The sequence below is a fragment of the Carassius gibelio genome, chromosome B13 (genome assembly GCF_023724105.1).
Source record: "Carassius gibelio isolate Cgi1373 ecotype wild population from Czech Republic chromosome B13, carGib1.2-hapl.c, whole genome shotgun sequence".
NCBI classification, from domain to species: domain Eukaryota; kingdom Metazoa; phylum Chordata; class Actinopteri; order Cypriniformes; family Cyprinidae; genus Carassius; species Carassius gibelio.
In genome coordinates, this window is record NC_068408.1 from 4,138,651 (window position 1) to 4,163,415 (window position 24,765).

General features: G+C 36.8%; 1 protein-coding gene across 3 annotated transcripts; it reads right to left on the reverse strand.

Moving 5' to 3' along the window:
* Positions 1-583: 583 nt before the first annotated feature.
* On the reverse strand, positions 584-24,436 carry LOC127970342 (CSC1-like protein 2). 3 transcript variants are annotated; one of them, XM_052572859.1, is made up of 24 exons: positions 24,189-24,436; positions 16,834-17,058; positions 16,006-16,085; positions 14,381-14,419; positions 12,710-12,800; positions 11,714-11,751; positions 10,839-10,981; positions 10,693-10,744; positions 10,496-10,604; positions 9,769-9,839; positions 8,702-8,782; positions 8,205-8,328; positions 6,489-6,622; positions 6,158-6,295; positions 5,500-5,653; positions 5,312-5,418; positions 5,095-5,181; positions 4,881-4,946; positions 4,544-4,706; positions 4,348-4,453; positions 4,103-4,270; positions 3,775-3,890; positions 3,620-3,682; positions 584-3,491 (listed from the first exon to the last, which is right to left on the reverse strand). In XM_052572859.1, the coding sequence occupies exons 2-24, from the start codon at positions 17,026-17,028 to the stop codon at positions 3,336-3,338; spliced, it is 2,481 nt and encodes an 826-aa protein (XP_052428819.1). In that variant the 5' UTR covers positions 17,029-17,058; positions 24,189-24,436; the 3' UTR covers positions 584-3,335. The 3 variants fall into 3 exon arrangements, with proteins under 3 accessions (XP_052428819.1, XP_052428818.1, XP_052428820.1); XM_052572858.1 differs by having other exon boundaries at positions 584-3,494; positions 24,189-24,434; XM_052572860.1 differs by lacking the exon at positions 14,381-14,419 and having other exon boundaries at positions 584-3,494; positions 24,189-24,435.
* Between the last annotated feature and the right edge of the window lie 329 nt (positions 24,437-24,765).

Consider the following 24,765-nt stretch of genomic DNA (forward strand, 5'->3'; position numbering starts at 1 on the left):
TTTCTCTAGGTAATACTATTGGTAAACAAATGTAGTCAAATGTTTTGACCGAACCATTGCAAAGAATCGGTTCAAAAGAAAGATTCGTTAGTGAATCGGATATCAGATAAAACGTGATAACTTATGACTTTCTGTTCCTCTTTTTTTTCCTTCTCGAGACACATCACAAGACTCCACTAAAACAGGACCGTTAGAAGTCAAAGATTGTGCTCACTATGTCTTGGCAAAGAAGAAAGCTTCTCTAAAATCACATCGTGACTCCTTATGGGACGGAAAGAGTGTTTTAAAACCATATTATTGAAAAAAATCATTATCAAAATCATGAAAATTAGACCTGCTAATGGGCACCCTAAATTTTTTTTGGTAAGTAAATATATTTTTTGAGATCAACACTTGGATTTTTGACTACTTGTAACTGCACAATGTGCAAAAGTGTGCAAAAAAATAGTTTTTCATAGCAAATAATTAATTTAGTGGCATAATATTTGACTAGAATAGAATAAAACAAAACCCATATGACTTATAATATAGCATTTATAAACAACATGGGTCCACAGTAGGATGCTGAAAAATTTCTCCACACTTTGTATCCTTTTGTCAGTCTATTTTATTGTTCAAAGACATGGAAGAGTTTGAGGATGACACTGTACAAAAGATAATTTGAGGGAAGGTTGAGATACAAAACTATTAAAAACAGCAATCGCAAGCAAAGTACGATCTTAAGGGAAATCTGAATGGACAAAAGCAAACAATGCATGGTTGACTGTACATGTTTTGCTGGCTAAGCTGTACAAATGTAAATACAGTTAAGTGTTCCAAGAGCAGTGCAATGCTTCTATTTACAAAAATATTACACTGATTTAACCACTTCACTCTGGGCCCATGGCCAGTTAATTCACAAGAAAGAAAAGTAATAAATATTGTGGACCACATCTGTAACAAATGGGAAAAGCCTATAAAGATGCATTCATAAATTATTTGCCACATCATGCTTGAAACAGTGTTTTTCCTTAAATAGATCCAGGATGCAGTCATATGGTCATCACCTACAGTATCTAAGCAGCAAGAGCGCCAGACTGACAAAGCACTGCAGTTACTCAATGTAATCCAAATAAGATCACTGAAAAAAAAAAATGGCTTGATATTGTTATATACACCATCATAATGTTACATATTGCACATGAAGTGCATAGCCTACAGTGTTATTTGCATTTAACAGTTACAAAGCTCCTCAGTGATAGATTGGTAGATTAGTGTGATTTACATAAGTTAACTTAAAATATCACTAATGTGCTAATTCACAAGTTTACATACACCAGACGACTGTTTCAAGTTAACATTTGTTGCAGAAAATGACAGTTAAACACTGCGTTGCTATTTCTGTAAACAATAAATGTCACAATGAGAACTATTTAGGTCCACAAGCAGAAAAGGCCCACCAATTAAGAGGTCGGACAAAGAAAATAAAGTAGTTACATTTTAAAGCAAGTACCCAAGGCACAGCCTTTGTCTGCTTATTTTGAGAGAAAAACTAAAAAAGATTTTGTTTCCAGTTCTGACTTGCATGTTCAACAATGCACAGAGAGCACTGATGCAATATGTATATAATGGACACAGTAGCACAAATGTCTGAACATGGTGACAAAACAGATATAAAGAGTGTCGTAGGCTAATAAATAGTGGTCAATGTACTAGTTTTTGTGTGTGTTTTTTTTTTTCAGACTTCAACCACTAAATGATGCATAAACCCAGTCAAAAAAGCTCACAACTGCAAGTGTCAGCGAAAAATAAATGCACACAGGTAAGAGAGCCTGTTATTTCCAGTTCACTTGTAAAATTGCAAAGGAACACACCAATGTTGTCTTATTTAGGACACATGTTGATATGACCCAAGGAGATCTTGCTTTCATCATAAACCACATTTTTAGGATGTTCAGTGATTTCTGATTATGTTTCCAATGCACTTTTTACAGATTTTATGAGTAAGTGATCCAAAATGGTATTGTGTACATCACTTGTTAGTGGCAATAAAAATAAAAACTAATGAAACCATTATTTCATACCCATGCATAACAAAAAATAAAAATATATTCACATTCACAAATTCCACCTTAAGTCCACACAGGGAATTTGCTGTGGGTTAAAGTTCTTTTTGCTACAGTACCAGTTATTGACAGGACATTCCTCAGTAGAGCAACACAATTTAAACCGGTCCATCTGATGCCTCATTCAGAAAGTAGCGTCATACTACGTATAGCGCAAGTATGCTTTAGCAGGTTTACATTTCAACACTGGATGTACAGAAGACGTAAGCAGATTAGTTCCAGGGAAAGTGATTTGACTTGAGTCTGTCAGACAGTCTGAAAGTGGCTTTTCCAGTTCAAGTACAAGGTGAGATGATTAGTGTTCGGCGGCTGTTTTCCTCACAGTCGTTAATTCTGCAGGCTGGAGTGAGTTTTTCGATTCTGTGTTTTACAACAATTACTTATATAAGAGAGACTAGCCGTAGTCTTTATGTTAAACAGTACATTCGCTTTGGTAAAGAAGAATAAAAGTTATGTGAATTAATTTGCTCATCTCCAAAAATATTGTGCTATAGTGCCATTTCAGCTGGGAAACTCCAAACTTTCAGAAACATTGAGATTGACTGCCTGTCATTATTACTGATGTTTATTCCACAAGCGTTTCCAATATGTATGATTTCTCACAACATTTGAAAAATGATCCGTGATAGTATTTCTGTGTACTACAGATGATTAACACGGGGTGTTGCTAAAGCTAAAAAAAAATACTTGAAAATAAAATACTCAAATACTTGATTCCGATTGGTTAAATCATACCTATCTGTTACCATAGATATCTATTTTTCTTATCCTATGTAACACATTTCCTAAGAAATCTTTTCTTTATGCAAAAGATTTGGAGGTGAAATCTGACCTATATTTGTTTTTGTGATATCCACATTAATATACACCTTTCTGCCCACTTGAGATAGCACTACAGCAGTTTGCTTTGTCATAACAGGTAAAAATTCAAATTTTAATTGTTTTGGACTAATTTACTAGACATGCGCTTATTGAATGGCAAGAAAAGTTGTACGAACAGGGTAACCAATCTAAAGAAGATTTATGAAACTCAGTTTCTAATAGTTGGAGTACAATCACAAGCCACTCCATATTCTTGACAATTGGCCATCCTGTCTCCAAACCTCAGTGATAAATGTGTGTTAGAGCTGTCAGCTGTGATGGATTCACAAGCTCAGTAAGTGTAGTGAGGTGCAGTGGATCTCTGTTTGGTCATGTTTAAGTTCAGCACATGGCGTGGCCCGGCCAGGGTCAGTGATGCACCTCGTTCTCAATAAGACGATCCTCTCCTGATTGGAAATCACCCTCGTTCACCACCTCATCATCCTGCGATGACCCCTGCCCCTCGTCCTCGCCACTTCCCGTCTCATCTGTGTTTGGGTCCTGTAGCACTTGGGCGACGTACGTCTGCTGATAGAAAAAAAAGAGGGGTGTTACAATATCCAATTTTGGCTGAAGCCAAATTAATAACTACCAAACAACTACTGCTGGGGTGTAAAAAAGCTTTCTTGCTCATCATGATGTTTAAAACTTACCACAGACTTGATAGGTGGAGATGAATGCCGGGGTCGTCCATTGTCTACAACGTCCATGTCGATCTGTAGAGAATTCAGGAAAAGCACACTGCAGTTCTAGACTTGGTTTTATTTACAAAGAAACAGACAATCAAACAGACAGAGCTGTTCCTGACCTTGTAATTGTGCGCACTGAGGTATTTGAAATGACCGAAGACGACGTGGGAGAGGCAAATGATGATGGTGATGATCAGAACCACAAAGGTAAACATTGAGGTTGGAGCAACAAAACCTTTCCATTTTAAAAGAAGAAATCAAGAGAAAAGAGAGCAGGGGGGAAAAATTATATTAGAGATATGACAATAATCTTTTCAGTCTTGTTTTCTACTGGGCCACAATACTGTCCGAGTGAAAGTGAGCCACCTTGCTGCCTATGTTTTGGAACTAGTATTGCATCCAGAGTGTGTCTAAAATGGACAGACCCACTTTCTGGCGTTGTATTACCTGTCCGGACAGTAGAGAAGAAGAGCAGCCAGAAAAGGCAGAGGATGGGTGCTGCCACCACCTGGTTGACAGCTCCAGAGTGGATTTTCTTGTCCAGTTTGGAGGGCAGGTAGGCATAATACATGTTATACCTGTCCACCAGGTGCTTCAGTAGCATGTACATCAGTCCTGCAGACAAAATTCAAATCAGCTTGTGTTAAGCGTGCCACCACAATGCAAGTTCTTCAGTAAGAAACGTCACTCACCAAATGGTACAATAATTGGACAGGTGATGCTGTAGGTCATGACCACAGTAAAGACATTCATCATCCAGGCGTAAGCAGCTCCAAACTGGAACTCATAAGCTTGATGCTGTAACAACACGGAACCATGGGTATATGAGTTACTGAGTGAAACAGTAAGGGTGAGTGTCATGACTGTTGTGTTTGAAACTACACAGACCTTCTTCACGTTGCGCCTCTCGGCAGCTGAACGTGCCAGACACAGCCGGATCATGTACAAAAGGAAATAAGGAATGCGTAACAGGTCCATGGCGTTACCAATGAAGGCAGACGCAGTGACATAGTTCACAAAGAAAGCTCCATTATCAGGAAGGAAGACACACCTGATGGAGACAAAAAGGGAATCAAGCCATAGAAACTTTCTTATATCTATAGTCTTGAAAATATGCATAAACCAAACGGTGTGTAAACACCACGACCCCTTAATTGTTATTTAACTCTCTTGACAGCCCCTGTAAAACAGGACTTTACAGCAGCGAATCCTCTCATGGACTTACTCGAATCGGACTTTTGCCTCATCCAGGAATTTCTTGTCAAAGAGCCAGCGGAAGAAAACATCCAAACTGCATTTTGGAAAAGATTATGTGAAATGTTTAATGCAAATACGACAACCTGGATAGAAAGTTTCAATGTTTTCCATTTCTATATAATGGCATGAAAATACACAAAGAATGCACCATATAAATGGTACAGATGCAAAACCTAAAATACCTGCTCAGTCCCAGAGACGGCAGAAGCAGAACCATAAAGATGAGGAAGGTGTAGCATTTGTGCATGGTGGTTCTGTTCTCTCCAGATCTAAAGGGAGAAGATTTTAAGCTTAGGACCACCAGGTTTGTGTGTCTACCACAAAATGGTTTAGTAGCTCTAACAGAAAAACAACATAGGTCATCCAGAATACACTGATCTACATGGTTTGGCACTGTACCGTGTCCAGTGGGCCTCAAAGAAGGCGGAGTAGTAGACGATGGTGGGGAGAAGGGCCGAGAAGCACCACAACAGCAGGGTGGGGAAGAACTGAGTGATGATGGGGTTCTGGAGGAACAGACACAGGATGAGTGACAGAATCATGACCCAGGAATTACACTGCATTGTGATGCTCATTAACACTCTTACGTTCAGGTACTCCACAGGTTTGGTGACGTTGAACTTGTCCATGGTGGAGATGATGATGGCAGGGGTGGTGAGGAAGAAGAGCAAGATGAAGAGAAAGCAGTTGATGACAAAGCAGCGGAGCCACCAGTTGAGACCACCAATGGACAAATGCTCCCTGTGGAGAACAAGGTAGAACTCATGATTTACAGAACAAATGATGGAGTTACTACAAGTATTTCCAACCTTACCCAAACCCTATGTGGGAAATCTTAACTGCTTGATTACTTGTTTCATCACAAATGTAAACTCTGTTATCGCATGGCTCGAATTTGCTGAATAAAAACATATTAAGATATTATAAACATTAACTTGTATAAAATCTAAAATCGAATCTACTTTAAAACAATGTGCAATTAATGACTGTCTCCAAAAACAGCCCACAGATCTGTGCAGTCTAATGCATATTACATAAAAAATGCCAAGCCTTAATCAATCATATAAATAACAATATGCATTATATTGTGGAATCAGTGATGAACTGTGGTCCGTCTCTTCCAGTCTAAGTGGGTATTTCTTGGCCAGTAAAAAAAACAGCAAAGTGGATTCTGGTTTCTGCCTGATGTCTAGCTCTGAGACTAGGATCATAATGGATTGATGAGATTTAGGATGAAGATGTTACCAGTAAACATTCTGTGGATCTGGAGCGTATGTGACTGTCCAGTTGTTTGTGTTGAGGAGGTTGCTGAAGGTGGAGCACTTTGGCTCTCGTCGACAGTGACAGCCGTGAAACTGACACGCGTTAAAATCTTTCAAGATGCTGCCAAGGGGAAAAACAGCTATTCATATTTTTTTCATTCTATTAAAAATATTGTGATGGCAACAAGCTCGTATCTGAAGATAATACCATTAAATTGAATTATCATAATATTCATGAGCAATTTTACCTTTTACCCCCATTAAACTTTTATAATTTATTCACAAACAGAGACCAAAACATCTATTTGACTTACACGGCTGTCATTGATTCATTCTGGAAAGTAACAAAAGCCATTCCCAGAGGTTTAGTGTTGACTTTTTCTCGTTCTTTTCTGTATTCTTCCTTCAGTTTGCCCTCAAGATTAGTGTAGTAGTTCACAGCATCTTCCTGCAACAACGGATTAACAATATTTGCATGATTTGTTTTAAAGACCCCATCAAATAAAAATGTGCAATATAGTCTGTATGATATTCTGGTCTTGTGGCGGTTATAAAGGTCTCACTGAGTTACATTACAAGCGATCCGAATTTCATCTCACTTTCTGGCCATATACATATCAGCATCTGCACCAAATTGCATATTTCTGCTCAATCTGTGAAGTGTTTTTTCCTCTTGGAGTATGAGTTTAATATTCTCTACATCACACTATATGAAGTTTAAAACCTGATGTATCAAACAATGTACTCAACAAAAACTCATGCAAACCTCTTTTTCTTTCTGACTATTATTTCATGTGCCAACTTCACAATGTAATATCACGTAACTGTCACTTTGAATTCTGTTACTTGTCCAAGATTTTATTAAGGTGAGACACTGCAGGCAATAACACAGTTTTTTTAATCACCTGTCAATTTTGAGATTTTGGGCTTTTTGGTTTTTCATAAAGTACTTTTTCAAACTAGTGGAAGGAAAACATCCAAAAGACACTGTTAAGTGTTTCTTTTATAGCACTTTATCTGTTTGTGTCAATAGATTTCAATTACAATACATATTTTTAAAGGCCGTTTTCTCAAAATGCGTTTTTTTCTTCAACACTGACCCATAAATCTCCGCTTAAGTAGCACTTACACACACCAAACTTGACATTTTTATTCCTGTCTATATTCTGAAGGTTTTTACAGAGTGATTTGTTCATATATATTTTCCTTGATTATATACAACATTTTATTCCCCCCAAAATTGTGAAAATATATTGTTTTCTGGCTGTTCAAAGTATTTTATGAATTATGGAGTGACAAAAAAAGATAAACAGAATTCCCTCTGTAAAAACATTTGACTCTAATATGTCAAAAAAATTAAACAAAAATTTTGAAACTGACTTCACCTAGTGTTCAGATTTTTGTACTAGACATTTATGCAAATAAGCACATATTTCATTAAACAATGCCTCATTTGCATATTTAAACAACATTTTTGAAAACTTGTAAAACAAAAAATGTTTGCAATAATCAATGTAATCAATCAACTGGGTAAGTAAGGTGATAACTATTAGGTTTTTTTTTGTTGCCCTATTCACCTGGAGCGTCTCGCCTTAAACCATTAAGCAACAAACCCTCTATTTAAACCTTTGTACTCCTGCAAGTTAAACGGATACTCCACCCCAAAATGAACATTTTGTTTTTAAGAGCTTGTTTTTTTATTCCAGCAGTCACACTGACTTTAGCATTACAGTCATAGTCCAGCAGGGGGAAATGAAGCACCTCTAGTGACAAACTGGAAGTCTGTTTATCTAATGAGGACACTTGAGAGCTGCTGAATAATCCCGTGCTGATGTTGAACATGTCTCATAGCAGCAGAGCGTACATCATCCTGACTTTAAATGCGATGAAGCATGCAAGACAGAGGATGTGACATGTCTGATGGGAAAACGCTGTTCATGCATTCATGATTTACCTCTGAATGTGAAGTGAGGATTCATTGACTAACAAGGGATCTAGATAGCTGAGAGGTGAAATGCATATGATCTGACCTGCTCGCAGCCGGCGATGATGCAGCAGCAGAGGTGGCCGCAGGGTTTGGGGTTAATCATAGTGGACATGTGCTCCTTGGCCTTCAGGTCGGTGTAGAACTTTTTGCTGCGTTCTGCCTTTTTCCTGAAGAAGACAGTCAAAATCATTGAATTGAGTCTGATTTCTAAGTTTACTTCCTAAATGCTTTTTGTTGCAGTTTATATGAATAAAGTAGAAAGAAAAGGAACATTTCTGTTCTTATTTCAAGAATGTGTTTCAGAAAATACTGTTTAGTTTGACCTCAGGAGGACAAAATAAATAAAGGAGTCATTTTATTTTATATTAAATGATGCTTGCGGTGTAGCTTACAACCTAGGCTTATTGTAATTTCATAGCAACGTACATTATTAAATAGCAATATTACATTATTATGTAAACAAATTAAATACAAATCTTTATAATTTATTCATAGAGAGATCCTTGTGTACAGTACTTAAAATAGTGACTAAATGTCTACCTTTCAGACTCCAGGGACATAAGCTTGGCAACGTCGTAACAAATGCGAGCATCCAGAACCACACAGTTTTCATATGCTTTCCTGGATATTAACACAGAGATGAAGAGGAGAGAAACAGAAAGGTAAGAGACAGAACTCCCATGAGGGGGACTGGAAACCGTTCTGCTAATTCCCACTTTCTCTTTTAGCCTGGCACTGGAACACAGTGTTGAGAGTCTTGCAGGAGCCAGGCTTCAGTATTGTCTGGCATGCACTATACTTCACGCAGGCCAAGAATGGCTCTCTTAAGACAGGAACAAACCGACCGATATGTAAAATTACCAACCACAGTTTATTTTTATGTAATGCTTAAGGGTGAGGATCTAAAATCAATAGTACCAAAATAGAAGACTGGTATGCAACAGATTGGTAAGCTTTTTAAATAATGACACAGTGATGTACACACAACACCGAAGACATTAGTGGAATATAATGTGTCAAAATTTCCATCCATCCTAAGCTAATAGGTCTGTGGGAGTCTCTTTTCCCAGTTGGCTGCAGTAGGACAGACTGCAATATGCTTTGAGACGTCTGTGAGACTCTCTTTAGTGTTTGTTCTATTCTTCCTCTTTTTCCTCTTTCTCTTCCTCCATTGGCTCGGCTTGGCTTGTTCTAGAAATCCTTGACCCAGAAGAAGTTAAAGACATGTATTGTCCACACACATTCTTTAGCAGTAAATGGGATTAGATAAGCTGTGGATGGAACACTGAGCATCTTGTAGCCACATGACCACTTTAGATCCAATTAAAGTTGGTCGTTGTCAATTTACTGTGTCAACTGGGAACTCTAAAAGATATAGTTCACCCAAAAGTGAAAATTCTCTCATTATTTACTTTCCCTCATGACTGACTTAAGCAGAATGTAAAAGAATATCCAACAAATATCGGACCCCATTGACTTGGATTAGACATTTAGCTATCAAATAGTCATACTTTGCATATATTACAAACTTTACCCTTACAGATGATGGGAAGGCAGATCCTAATTAACACTGTGACAAGAAATGAGTATCTCCAGCAAGAACTTACTCAAAATGCTGCTTTATATCACTCTCTTCTGCATATTTTGCGATCCCGGTAATGAATAAAGTGCGTTTCACCTGTGAATAGAGACAATTTGGAGACATCAGGGTTAATTTATGGACCTTAGTCAGAAGAGATACATTTCATTTGATACAAAATATGGGTCTGTGAATAGACAGTTTGCAGTGTTAAAATGTATTAAATAACTGGCTAGGTTTACATTGTTTGAGCAATCATCTGTGCACATTGTAATTGTATTTCTCTGTTTCTCTGGAACAACTTCACCATCGCCAACCTCTTATTTTTCAACCCCTCTTTCAGTTCCCAGTGGATAAAACCAAGACCCACCTTAAATTTTTTCAATTGAAAATATCACTTAAAAATATGCTACATTATGCAAGTAAAGTGGGTTGTTTACTCTGACTAAGGTTCCCAGCTCTCTCTCATGTAGAAAGTGAAATATTTGAGTAATGATGAATGTGGGTTTAAGTCAAAATCTGGAAATAAAGGAATGTTCCTGGTTCGATACAAACTGTGGTTACTGTAAGGCACTTACAACTGCGTTAAAACTTTAAAATGGGCCAGCATTCTGGAGGGCTTAAAATCTAAATTGTGATGCTCATATCATAAGCTTTGATTATTTTATGTGGTAAAGGACATTATGCCAAATGTGCTGTAGATAGGAACCCAGAACATTTCTGTGCAGTGTTTTGGTGAAGTTGTCTCTGCTCACCAAGTCGTCCTCTTTGTAGTGCATCCTTGATGTGTGTCTTCTCATGCTGAACACAGTCAGTAACAGATAGAAGAAGGCAAACGTAGTGTGCAGCCACAGCAGGTTATTACTGAAAGAGAGCAAAAACAAAGGGATGATTCATTCATCAACAGTCGTTCAAGAGTATTATCAGTGTCACAGATATTACCCGGGCTTACCCAGATTTTAAGTTGGCTATTGTAGTTCGCCCAAAACTGTAGGCATTATCTTCTGCAGGAAGAGAAGATCATATGGAGACTTTAGTCATATAAACTACAGGAAGCCAAACTCGAATGGCTGTGTTCAGATGACTTTTTTGACTCGCCTAATAGGTCTCCTGAGAAGTTGATGGGCAGGACGATGCCCACGGAGAGCACGCCCACCACTACCAACAGACCAATGATGTGCCGCTGGAATGAGAGGTAGTGCACAGAATCCTCACCACACTTCTCCCTGATCTCGTCATCTCTGGAAGGGTGAAAGAGGTAGGTCAGCATCACTGAATCAACAAACAGAACTAACAAATATTGCTACAAGTGTGATTGCATCATATAATAATTGCTGTTAATAATGTTCATCGTCTGGCTGACTATGTCATATGCACACAAACTGACAGTCACCACTGATAAGCTACTACTAAATATTGTAGAAACTTAATTTTCTGTAAAGTTGCTTTGTAATAATTTGTATCGTAAAAAGCGATTTACAAATAAACTTGCATTGAATTAGCTTTTTTACCCAGATGTCATTTCATTCAGACTTCATTTGAATGATGGGCAAATACCATTTCCATGAAGCAATACCTTAACTTTAAACCCAACAGTAATGTATTTGCTTTTTACATTTATCTTTACTTCAAAAAAAAAGAGAGGAAAAAAGAAAGAAAAATCAGAACAATTTTTAAATGTTCTATTCCACAGGGGGAAAAAAGCATAATAAACAAATGCATTAGTAGTATTTAATTAAACAAGCACAATATTTACACACAATATAAACTATAAATATTTGATGAAAATCCAACCCTAACAGAGAGAATCCTCTTGCTGACAATTAAATGTGGTTATACTGTACTGGGGTTTTGTGATCAGCAATCTAAGCAATTATTTTGGACCTAGTATTTTCAGCATAGCTGGAATAACCAGGAAGACTTCATTTCAGTAGTTACAGTATGTTCGTCAAGGAAAAGCAGGAATGACTCACTTTATCCTGAAGATGGCAGTTAGCCAGGAACAATAGCCCTATTACAGAGACAAAGAAAAGAACATCACATTCAGTGCACTCTAACCGTCGTCTCTCAGTCACCTCCACATTCAGAGACATTAACAGTGTCTAATGCAGTTTGAGGAGTTGTTAGAAGCTGTGTGGGTGCACGTGACACCAGTTTACATAAGTGTAGATATTCCAGATCACAGCAGGGGAGGGGGTTAGGCAAACAAATGGCTGTCAAAAGGCGTTGTGTGTGCTATTATGAAATCCACAGGTGCGTGTGTGCATTAAGGGGGATAGAGCTATAGTAGATGACATAAAACACTTCCTGCGTAGGCTTTTCAAACTATGTGAATATGTGAGCAAGGAAGACAGGGTATGTTCAGAAAGGCAAACTTTTACAGCACCTTAACTACTTTTGTAGTATGTTTATACTGTGAACAATATGCATATCTTCTATATGGACAGAAACAATAGACAGAAGTTCATATTTGTAATTTGTTTTTATTTTTGTATTTTCCGTTTTGATTTTTAGGAATTAGTATGAATCATTTTTATCTCAGTTTTCATGATTTTTATTTTTGTTTTAAGTTAATTTAGTATTTTAAGTTAAACTAAAGGAAAATGAGAAATTATGCATTGACAACTAGCTGAAATAAACCGTTAATTGAAATAAAATAACTTTTTTTTTCCTTTTTTGGTTTTAATTAATGATAATAACCATAATAAGGAAACAGGAACAATATCATTAGAATCACTTTCAGAACTCATTTTTCAGTACAGTAAATGATGAATGACAAAAATATTTTCAGTGAATCAGAATCCACTTGGCTTTAAAGTGCTTGAAGATTTAAAGTGACAGATGACATAACTATTTATCAAATTATAGTTTGATACCCACTGCTGCATACTAAATGCTGTTTTACATACATGTTTTAACATTGTAAGGAGAATACAGTGTAACAGCCATAGGCATCCACTTCTACTTACATTGTCCCTTTGGTCATAGTCGACTGAGCTGGACACAGAGGTGAGACGCTCGTATCGGGAGTCAGCAGGCGTCTGCATGGCGGAGGCCACACTGAACACAAACACATATTATCAAACACCCAAGCTAACACAGAAGTGTACAGTCACTTAATGGCATGCCACTTCATTCAGCAGGATTTCGATTCAGGATTATAGATTTTGGAAAATGTACTTCTGGATGAAGATATCTTTTAATAATTGTTAACTTTATCTTAGCATCTTCACAGGGTCCATTCAATGTCAGCTTATTAATAAATGATGGGGATTGCTAGGCCTTCCGAGCTCAGATTACTCCAGCTACATCAGGCCATATCAAGGCTGACCACATGCAGTCAGGCACGCAGCAAAAAGTGACTGTTCGGAAAACTCAAACACAGAGTTAACATTAGCAATCGATGAGAGGCGTTGCACATAAATGGTTCACAAAGAGACTGCAGTAAGCCTAGAAAGTAGAAGAACATTCAGAGAGAAAAAGCATACATTTAGGCTGAAGAAAAATGGGCCAACGTTTTGAGCAATTTTGCCGGGAAACTTTCTCAACTAGTTGACAGTTGGTGGCAACATTGCTCAAAAAGTTGCCCCATGTATCATCAGCCTATGAGTTGATTAGAGCCAGAGTGTGTTAAACAGAGAAAGACTTGTCAAGAACTGGGCAGAGACACTACTTTGATTCTAATGGATGATACAGGGGCCTCAAAAAGCATAGTATGAACTTCAGTGCATTACATAACTAAACATAAACTGCGTTTAGCTTAAAAGTGTGCTTGTGCTCTCTTTAAAATACATTTTTGAATAAAATGTTGTTTGTATAGTTGGCTATCTAAAGCTTTGGAACACATACATGTTTTATTGGGGCCAATGTGTTATTCTCAGAGTCAGGCTACAATATTCACAAATATTTGGACTGATTCTATAGGACCACTTCTACAGGGCACTTGGAATAAATATCAATCCCATCCATTTGTAAATTAACAAGAACAGTTACTGGACAAATCACAGGTTTCCATCAAAACTAGGTCTTCCAGTTACACGGGTTTTCTATGCCACCACAGGATGTTTTACCTCTCCCTGTATGCCTCTTCCCTGTGCGACCTATAGGATGCTAAGACCCTGGCCACAGAGTGCACACTTAAAGAAACAAAAACATAGAATTTAATGGTGAAGTGTGTGGTTTTGCAAAGAAACTATAAGTAAACCATGTGTAGTTTGACTTTCTGATGAGGTTAACACTTGTATAACATTGCTCTGTTTGTTTTAGAGCGGTCCAACTTGTGCTGTGAGTTTGGAAGTATCTGTTTATCTGAAAGACGGGGATGTGAAAATGTGGTAGGAGAGTTTAGGAAATATGATTGGAAACTCGTACAATTTAGTTTGGTGCAGAAATGACACAATTCACCTTTAAAAGACACCAATTTATAAGAAACACAATTATATTGATTAGTTCAGATAAATCTGATGAATATCTTGAGAAACCCTCAACCAATCGACTCTAGGCAGGAAGTAAAAAGAGTTAGAAACAGTACACAGTGAACAAATTCACCCCAAAGCAGAAGAAATGCCAGAGAGTAAATTCAAAAAGTGGAGACAAGGGGTCCTTGGAAGAGAGAGATGAAGTTTAAAACCAACACATACTATTCCTGCTCATCCAGACGCTGGTATTCCTGTTTCCTCCTACGGGTGAGGGAAAAAAATTCTTCAAGTTCATGCATGAGGAATTAGTGAAAATATGACATGATTCATTTTGAGAAAGAACATACTATTACTCAAATGGGATGCAATGACACTACCAATTCAGCATTTTCCTTGACTGCAAGTTATTACATGTATTCAAACCTTTTTCATTTAGCATTTAGTGTTGGATGGCACTTGACTTTTTTTTTAAATTTTGTTTTTTATAAAAAAAGAAAATAAAGTACAAAAAATACGCAATAATTAAGCAACAATTGATATTAAATATACCACAATATTGGTAAATCCTTGATTTTGACTGGACTGTATTGTTCTGTAGCTAAGAGCACGTAGCTTTGTTGACAGCTTCACAGTTCCACATTACTTCACCGCAAACTTCACACTTTCAAACTAGTAATGTCAGCTTGACCTGTTTGTATGCAGGATGAATCTGTGACATAAGCAAACAGTTCTAGACCAGGCAGGTTTTAGGCACCAAAACCAGGAAAATGCCTTGGGACAAACTCATATAATAACAATGGCAGGCATGCAGTAATTAACTGTTGAATTATTCATTAAACATACAGACTAATGATCAGACTTCAGGGTTTCACTCTGAAACTTTTATAACATTTAAAAAGAGAACTGGGCAGTCATAATGTGCGTGTTGTGATTCAGGGAAATGTTTATGGAAGAAAATGTTCAAAACAGATCGATATATTTTTGGTGGGGTACACACACAAAAACACATTACATTTATTTAAGGGTTTACACCTCCTTAAATAATCCTTAAAAATGGTTAGATACCACCCAATACTTGCTCTTAAAATATAGTGAGTGGATCTGAATCGAGCTGAATCATGACTTTTTTTAAACAGATGTGCTAGTATGAAACTTAGAAACTTAAAAACTAAAAAATGTGGCTGTTGGACAAGACAAAAATGGTATTAGAGATGCCTGGGATATAATCAGATCTCCCTTAAACATGATCTCTTTTACATGCTGGTCAAACCAGTTTCCAAATGGAAGGATGCGAGTGTGATTGAAAGGCATGGTCATATTACTAATGAAATAAGACTGGCTGAGCTTTTGGAAAGGTAGAAGCTTCAGCTCTGTACAGCCCATCCATTAGCTAAACCCATTATGCCGCTGCTGAGCTCATGCTGATGACTTGCAGTGTTAAATGCAAGAAACGCATTGCTGCAGGATGCATTTTCTCATTTAATTCACCTAATCAGAGGTCTTGTCCAAACTTTGCCTGATGAATGGAGTATATATAGTCTGATGATTTCACAAAATGTTACTCGATGCAAGAAAGATGAGTGTTTGTTCGGGGTAATATTGAGGACAAGAGCATGCTGTGATAATGCAGCGAGCTGAGGCCGCAGTATAACACGCAGGGAATACGGCCGTAACAGTGCAGTTGTGACAGTTTTATAGTTGTTTTAGTGTACATTCATAAAAATTACTTTTTTAATATTATGGTAATGCAAATTAGAATTACTGCAGTAATTACATTACAGATCTAAAATGGTAAATTCATTTTCATTTTTAATTGTGTATTAGAGAAATCTACTATTCACTTTTACCTGTCAGCATCAGAGACCAATGCAAGACGCCCATAATCAAACGCCACCTTCCTCAAGAGAGAGAACACACATAGCAGTACCTGGAGACAAAGAATATCCATGTTACACAATCAAATTCACATCTCATTCCACACATGCATTCATGTGCAAATAACGGATCATGGCACCACAAATGAGACATTTATTAAACACACATCCCTAAAGTGCTGAAAGTTTTTAGCCACTTGTTTGTTAACGCAATACATTATGCATTTAGGAGATGCTTTTATTCAAAATGACTTAAAATAGAGGAGTGTAAGCAATTTGTCACAGAACAAGCAATATCCTCAGTAATTGATTATTATGTGGATTAGGGAACTAGAGCAGAGGAGAAATGTACAGAAGAGAAAAGGTTTAGGGTTGTGAAGAGGTTAAGTGCCGGCAGAAAAGGTGTGTCTTAAACTATTTCTTGACAGTTGTGATAGGTTTAGCATTTGGGTGGAGGTTGGCAGCTCACTCAACCAGAGAGAAGTGGGGAAGATGAAGATTTGGAAAGCGACATTGTTAAGATGTTGCTCACACAATTTCCGTTTTCCTATTAAAGTAAACCACCTTTACTCTGCTAATGGCAACTGATTGCCCAGCCCCATTTTCTGGTATGGAACGCCCGCTTTTCACAATCCTATTAAAAAGTCCTTTACCTACAACAACCTATAACAATGACTTAACCTCTATTTTACAATGAGGAACAGGTATTAAGAAAGTAAAGAGAATAAAGACTGATTCCATGCTGACTTTGAACTCATGGCAAATGAACAACAAATTAAATTTTTGAAAACTTCTGCTTACCAAGAAGCACATGAAGTCAAGGGCAAGTACGGTGGGCACTCCTCCGAAGGGCAGGCCCTGGAGCACGGTGCTGCGGATCCGGGCCGAAAAGCAGAAGTCCTTTGAGACATTGGAGCTGGAGCAGTTCTCATTGCCTTGGCACAACTCTGCTTCACTGCTCGTAACCATCATGAGCAAAGCTAACACAGCCAGCATCCTCAGTACAGCTGCATACTGAAACTCCACCTGTAAGGAGACAAGATAATGTGTATCTTAAAAGTGACATTTTTTTAGGGGGTATACCAGCATATGGATGACCCCAAGCTCTATTATTGGTCACATGGGGTCTTTAAATAGTCAACTTTCTCAAAATAGTCCACTTTCATTTAGGGATGCACGATATTGGATTTTGGCCGATATTTGATATGCCGATATTTTCAAAATAATTTTGGCCGATGGCGATACCGATATATATATAAATTTTCGCCTGATATATTTAAACTTTCATTTTACTGAAGAGAAATCCATGTATCTCTTCTGTACTGATTCTACCATAAATGTATTATTTTACAAATGTAGACAGACATTCACACCTGAAAAACAGGTCAATTATTTCACTTGGAGAATATCGGTTTGGCTCATCGGCAGAAATATTCATATACCGATGTTGTGCCGATATTATCGTGCATCCCTACTTTCATTGCATGAGTCTTTTGCACTGTACAGAAGAAAGCATGTTACAGAAATTTGGAACAACATGAGGGTGAGTAAATGATAACAGAATTGTCATTTTTAAGTGAACTACTTCAGAAATGGCTTACAGAATTCAGATTTCATAGAGAATTCCATAGATGAACCAGCATATTTAAGGATCAAAAAGGCAAATTTCAAAACAAACAATGAATCTTGCTCATGCTTTCTTCGGAAAGTAAAGAGAACAGTTTTGGAAATAATCGGACAGGAAAGACCGGTCCTGGTAACCTATGAGAGAACGCAGAAAACACATCAACGCACATCAGCAACCACAGCTCAATATCATAAATCGGCGCAGTGCCTTTACTATAGGTGTGACTTAGCCAATTGTGCAACTGCACGAAAGCTTTGCTGTGAGTAACTGAAAACAGATCTCTACATTAAAACATCCGTGGACCTCCAAGACTGTGCATGCTGTGCTCTGGCATGCTGCCGCTGACTCAACACAGACACATCTATATTCCTCCTACACTGAGATCACGATACCACTTGACAATGGACACAGAGGTCAGTCAGTTCAAGCTGTGCCAACTGTAACAAGCTCTTCCTGAGAAAACAGTGTAAAATCACCAGCCAGTACTGTATATATCAAATATTACGGAACAGTTTTTCTTTCATCTGTGAAATACAAAAGAAATGTTGAGGTTTGCAATGCTTTCCCCTTGTTCCAGTCTAAAAAGCCCCATAAAACTAAATAATGATTTTAAGCGGGAATAATTTTTTTTATATAAAACATTAAAATACAATAAGCATAAACACAAAATATATAAAAAATAAAACATTCATATTTTAAGTATGCATTCCAATTAAGTGGGGTTAATATGAGCTGGTGTCTGCATTTAAAGTGCAATATATTGCACAAAGAATACAATGAAACATACACATAGAAGGGCTGTCCAGTGTGGATTAATGGTCAGAACCAAGGTTATGTTAATTGCGACAGCAGGACTCTTGTCTTTTCCAATGGAAAATAAATACAGCATATAAGGGTGATGGGGGAGAGAAAGTCACATGCTGGCTTTCATAACAAACCAAGTTCTGTGCCAAACCTGTCATGAGCATATCATCTTTGACATCATTTCACTTCTGATAACTCAAGGAAAGAAAGCACATGGCAGAATTCCTGGTTGGTGAAAAACTATTTACCCTTTAAATAAATTTCCACCAATCAGAGAATTTTGACAAATATCACCAAAAGCACACTTAAGTGCCCCCACTTCCATCAAGGAATGCAAATGATGCAAGTCAGCCTCAAACTACTTTTTTTTAATCATTTTGCAGCTGGTTGATTTGGTTCATGGCTTTTAAATGCCTATTCACACCAATGACAATAACTAAAGTTTTAATACTCATTCTAATTCTTGGAATGCATATAACTGTACCCACATGATAACTATAATGATAACAACAATGACGAATATCATTGGAATCACTTTCAGAACTACTTTTAAGTGATGAAAACATTGACAGCCAATCAGAAAACATTTTGCTTTTTAGGAGTTCAAGCATTTAAAGTGGACAACAAAACCGCAGTGCACATTTATAATAAACAGAGCAATATTGTGCGTTGATGTGGACTAATAAATATCCTACACAAAGGTTTTTATAAAATCCCCATGGGAAAAATCCAACTTCTGCACTTTTTACTGGCGCACTTAATCACACTAAACAGTTGGAATGTCAAATTAGATTATCGAGATATATAAATTCAAGCATGTTAAATGGATTTAATAAATCGCAAATGTTAATGCATTGCCTTTGGCAGCGGTCGGACGGTTCATGCTGTCTTGCCTGTAGACGTCAGGGGCTCTAGGAGGCTTTGGGACAGATGGCTGGGACATCCACCCCGCTGCTGTTCTTCTGAACTCAATGCTAATGCCGAGTCATGAAAACAAACAGTGCATGACAGAAACCGATACAAGCTTGTGAAAGCCAAGCTCTAATAAAAGCATCAGGCTACAAATGATCCATATTACAGACAGCCCTTCTTTATTTCCGTTCAATTAGGCCAGATCTTGTGATTTCCTGACATCACGTATTCCAAACACATGTTGAGTCTGACAGCCCACAGTCTGAATCTGGCCTGTGGTGGCCTCATGTTGAAAGCATCCTGATGTCTTAAGTCCAAATGTGCTGATAGATTGCTGCTCTTTCACCTGTTTTCCAGGCGTCTGAAAATGTGGTCAACAGATCAATGAGAGAACTGATTCTGAACAGGACACTGGAAACCACAGCAAAGCAATGCCTTTCCCGTAACATGCTGACACTTCTGAACTGAACTGAAAGTTCTAACCTCAACAAGTTTGATGAGACTACAAACTTTGCTTTCATATTATCGATTAAACAAATGGACTTTCTTGAAATGGAGAGAAAATATATTCCAGTCTTCTTCCAATGTTGGTAGGGAACTTTGGAGTAGTTGAGAATACCAGCATAAAAAAATGATGTACCATTTCTCAAGCGCTGCTGCTGCAACTCTTTATCTATAGCACGACCTCACTGACCTCATTTGTGCAAGTATCATTAGACTCGACTCAGCAAAACTCACAAGATCTTTAACAGAAGTTGCAGTGTCTGTTAAAAGACCTGATCTAAAACCGTTCACAACAGCTGCAGCATTTACTGATATCAGGATTGTGCAAAACCAGGAATAAAAAAAACTGGCTCAATCAAATTGGCCACAAATCACATGATGCTGGAATGACCCGCTGTTTATAAAATATATTATAAAAGTTATTTAACTGAATTGAGATTCAGAGCATCTCAACAGAACAGAAGTAGTTTAGCTCAGGTTTTAAAACTACTTTTTTTATTTTTATTGTGCATATTAATTCTCTGATAAGTAATATAAATTATATCAACATAGTTTTCTAAATTAAGTTCAATAGTGTTAATACAATTACCAAAAGGATCAAAAGTGGTTTCACATCGTTTTCAAATTATAAAAATGAATACTGCTAACAAAATATGAATCAGAGTCATTAAACAAAAATTAAATGTATACAAAGTTAAATACTAATTAAACATTCCAAACACTAACAAAATGTAGCAACGTTCATCATTTAATGTTTCAAGAGATGCATATATTTAATATTCATAATATATAACATTATTAAAATCTGTCATTTTCAAGTTTTCATTATACTTCTGCATCCATCTTCATGGTGTCTGTCTAACATAATTCTGATTGGTGCACAACCGTGAATAGCACACAAGCGTTAAATCACGAGCGAGTAGCCAAAATAGCCCAAGAAACAAGTGACTGCTCCACTGAATCACACTATCATTCCTTCATGCCCTGCTGGACTACACTTCAGAGTGTCAGACAAACTAATCGAAAGCTGTGGACGGGAGTGTGTCGCTCTGATAATCGGTTCTTTCCAGGGGTTGTTGGCCTCAAGGTGAAAGGAAACTGTCGATCATTTACCACATTACAAGAGTGAAGTAATACTGGCAGCAGAGCTGTAAATAACATATAACTTCATTTCCAAGGTCAACATAATAGCACTTCACAGACATTATCAGCAGTCTTCCAGAGAATACTGCGATAAGAGTTTTCTCCCCGTGGAATGTGTTCCATATGTAAATATATATATATATATTTTTTATAACCTGTTTTATCACTGCTACTGAATTTTACTGGATGTATCGATCACGTGTTACCTGATCCAGTGCTGACCTATTTACTACTTTATTTTTAACCTGTACTTCATTTCCATATGTTTATGTCAGTGCACACCTTCTTTCTGTTTGATCTGAATGCATTCATCTTCTAGTGTCTCAAGTTTCTCCAAACTGATTCTCATCACAATCATCTAAAATGTCCAGTGAACCCCGTACAAATAAATAGGACAGATCAAAGCTGTAGCTGTGCAGATATCACACACCTCCAAAATTAGGCAAAAACATAAATATAACCAAACACAAATAGATACAGGAAGCGTGCGATTAAGAGACAATGACTCTGATAAGATTTTTCACTTGAAATTCTGGATAGTGAAAAGCAACAGCAACACAACAGAGATAATTCTGCAACACTATTGCAATGTTTTACAGAAACGGACAACAATAATATATTTTGTACTTTTATGATACTGACAAAAACCATAAAAACACAGGTGGTAAAGAGAAAGCCACATGATGAATGAAAGCATTAAAGTTGAAGTGGTACAGATAATTCCGGCAATGTCAAATTACGTTTTTTTCATTAACAAGACCTGCACATTTAACAGTGTTTTATGTCCCATTGGTAAGAGCAGCAGTGTTGTATATCACTGTTAGTAGTACCATTAACCAACAGGATTTCACCATTGCTTTTTACAGTCTTTTAAAAATTACAATCATTTATGCTTCCAAAATGGTTTAAACTCGATGCTAATGTGAATAAGTGTTCATTTAGAGTCAGCAAGTAGAGCATGGTCAGTCTTTTGCTCTGGGCTCTTGATATTAGTAACTGCCATTGTCTACTAATGAAGTTTGAGGGCAACATTACCAGGGCTCACATGGAGGCAGTACATGTAAATCTTATTTGCTATATCATGCAAACCGCATTCGTGTCAGGAAGAAGACAGGTGTGGAACATCTGGTGAGCCCCAGGAGCAGTTGTTGCTTTTCTGAACAAGACCTGTTTGAAAGAAGCTTTATAAGATCTGACATTCTCTTCCATTCATAAACTGCAGTCAAACTCAAAGAGGAAACTGAATTCTGACTCCAGAGACAATATTACACTTGGAGTGAAGACTTTATCCTTTTAAAATAAACTGAAATGGTTTTAAAACTGTATCCAATTTGTAGAAGCCATCTCCAAGACACCAATGAGCTCAATATATAGATTTTCATTGCGATAAGCTGATGCCGAAGGCCAAACGCAAGGATCACAGAGCAGCGGCAGAAAACACTGACTACAACTACAACAGAAACAGAGAGTGTTTTTTTCTTGTTTTTTTTTTTTTTACAGAAATTGCTAGTACTGTTAATTTGACAGATATCAATATGTATAAAGATATAGCAAATGACATTGAATTAAAGATAAAATTGTTTAGTGGAAAGACTGAAATCACATTTTCTTGTGAACCATACTCTGGTAAACTTTAATAACTTTATGTACAACTCCCCCCCCCCCCCCCAATATTTACCAGGGGTTTTACATTTTGCAAAAGCCATGACTGTCAAATATAATTAGTTAAGCTTAAATCTAAAATACAGCTATATATGTCCAATGTATAAAGAGCCAATTCATACAGTGAAAAATTAAAATGATAAATTCTTTATTATATATAAAGAATTTATATATTTAAATATTTTATATTATTATATTATATATATATATATATATATATATATATATATATATATATATATATATATATATATATATATAAAATAAATATTTATTTTCTATTACATATTCTACTCACTTTAATAGTACTACACTGTTAAATGTATTATTTGTTTAAATCAATAAAATGTTTTTATAATATTTACTTTGATTTAGTTTATTTATATCTTCATGCGGACCCTAGTTTCAACACCCTACTGACACTCACATTTTTGGACATAGACTTGAAAATGTATGATCCAAACTAAAATTTCAATAATTCATGACTGAAAACATTTTGTAACATGATTTTGATTAACCATTTTCATGGTAATGAAATGTTTGAATTTAAAATGGCTTTCAAAAGATGAAATTTGAGATTTTAAGTTTTCAAGTGTTAATTTCTGATGATTTCTAAAGTGTGATGGAGAAAAAGGCAACAAAAAGACTTTTTTTTGACAAAGGTCAGAACTCCTGTTATGATGTAGGTTTTTGGGGTGCACTCTTTCCATAAATTAATCTATTACTTTTCCTACATATTTTTCTTTAACAAAAAAGACTGGTTAAAACATATATTTAGGAGGCTTAGACCTTTCCAGCGATATATAGTTTGTCATAAATAGATTAGGATTTAATTGTAATATAGTGAAGTAAATTTAGGCGGGTGGCAATAAACTGTTTGATTCTGTATTCATATGTGAAGTTCTAGACGCTAAAATCCAACATATAAAACATTAAATAACCTTTGGTTTGGATCCCTTCATAAAACCCTCGTCATAATCTATCAGATGGATCAGAATATGTCACTAGAGTGCACCATAATCTACAATGATGCTGGTGAGGAGGACTGACACTAATCAGCAGATTAGCTATGCCACATATCACCATAACTCAATATTAACTACAGCAGACACCATCAATATTTACTAGACTTTAGGAAAAACAGCTGCAGCTAAATTAGGAGAAGCTAATCAACCCATGCCAATTTACAGCAAAATAACCATGGTAGCTATAGTCGGGTTATGAGTGAGACTTCTATATTTAGGCATTATTATAGATAAATAACACGTAATTATGTATCGATCTATCTTTAAATGAATACTTATGAATAAAGTTCAATACTTCGCTACAGCTAATAAGACCTAGCCGAACTGTTAGCCGCTTAGGTGAGGTGATTTCTCATCAGCATGGTTAAATTATTTGACATTTTTGATAGGTTTGTTTATAGTAAAACTAGACAACACAGTGATCAGACTGACAACGCTTAAACTAGTTAGTTTATATGGTACAAGTTAAGATAACTTACCTGGCCGCAGTGGTCAAAGCCAAAGTAACGTCAGCTCTCGGCTAGCTGCTTCAGTAATATCCCAAAATAACCGTGATAATCTCAAAATTCCAGTTCGGTATTTCCTTAAAATATTTAATAGTTGTCGGAAAAACAAAATGCCGAGGATTAGTCCATCATTCAGTTAGTGTCTCATCTGTACGACACAAGCCCTAGCATGGCTGTGTTGGGTCGGGCCGGTGTATGAGCGGTTGATAGGCAACACACGAACTGTTTCCCAGCTGGGGCGTCGTCCAAGCTCGGCCATCTTCGGATTCTTTCGGTCGCATTCGGCTCCGCTTTCGAAGTCTGTTGCGTACGCTCGGTTGGTGCTCGGTTTTCGTCGTCTTTTTTTCGGAATTGCTCGGTCACATTCGTTTTTTAAACTACTTTGCCACCTGGTGGTGGAAGATACGCACAACTATAACTAAAATTAGTTTGTAATCTATTGTTAAATGTATAAACACAGAAGGAAACATTTTTTCCCTCCAAATTTCATGATCATTTACACACAATCTAACCTGTTAACTGTCGTTTTTCACTTTTTGAGCATATATGT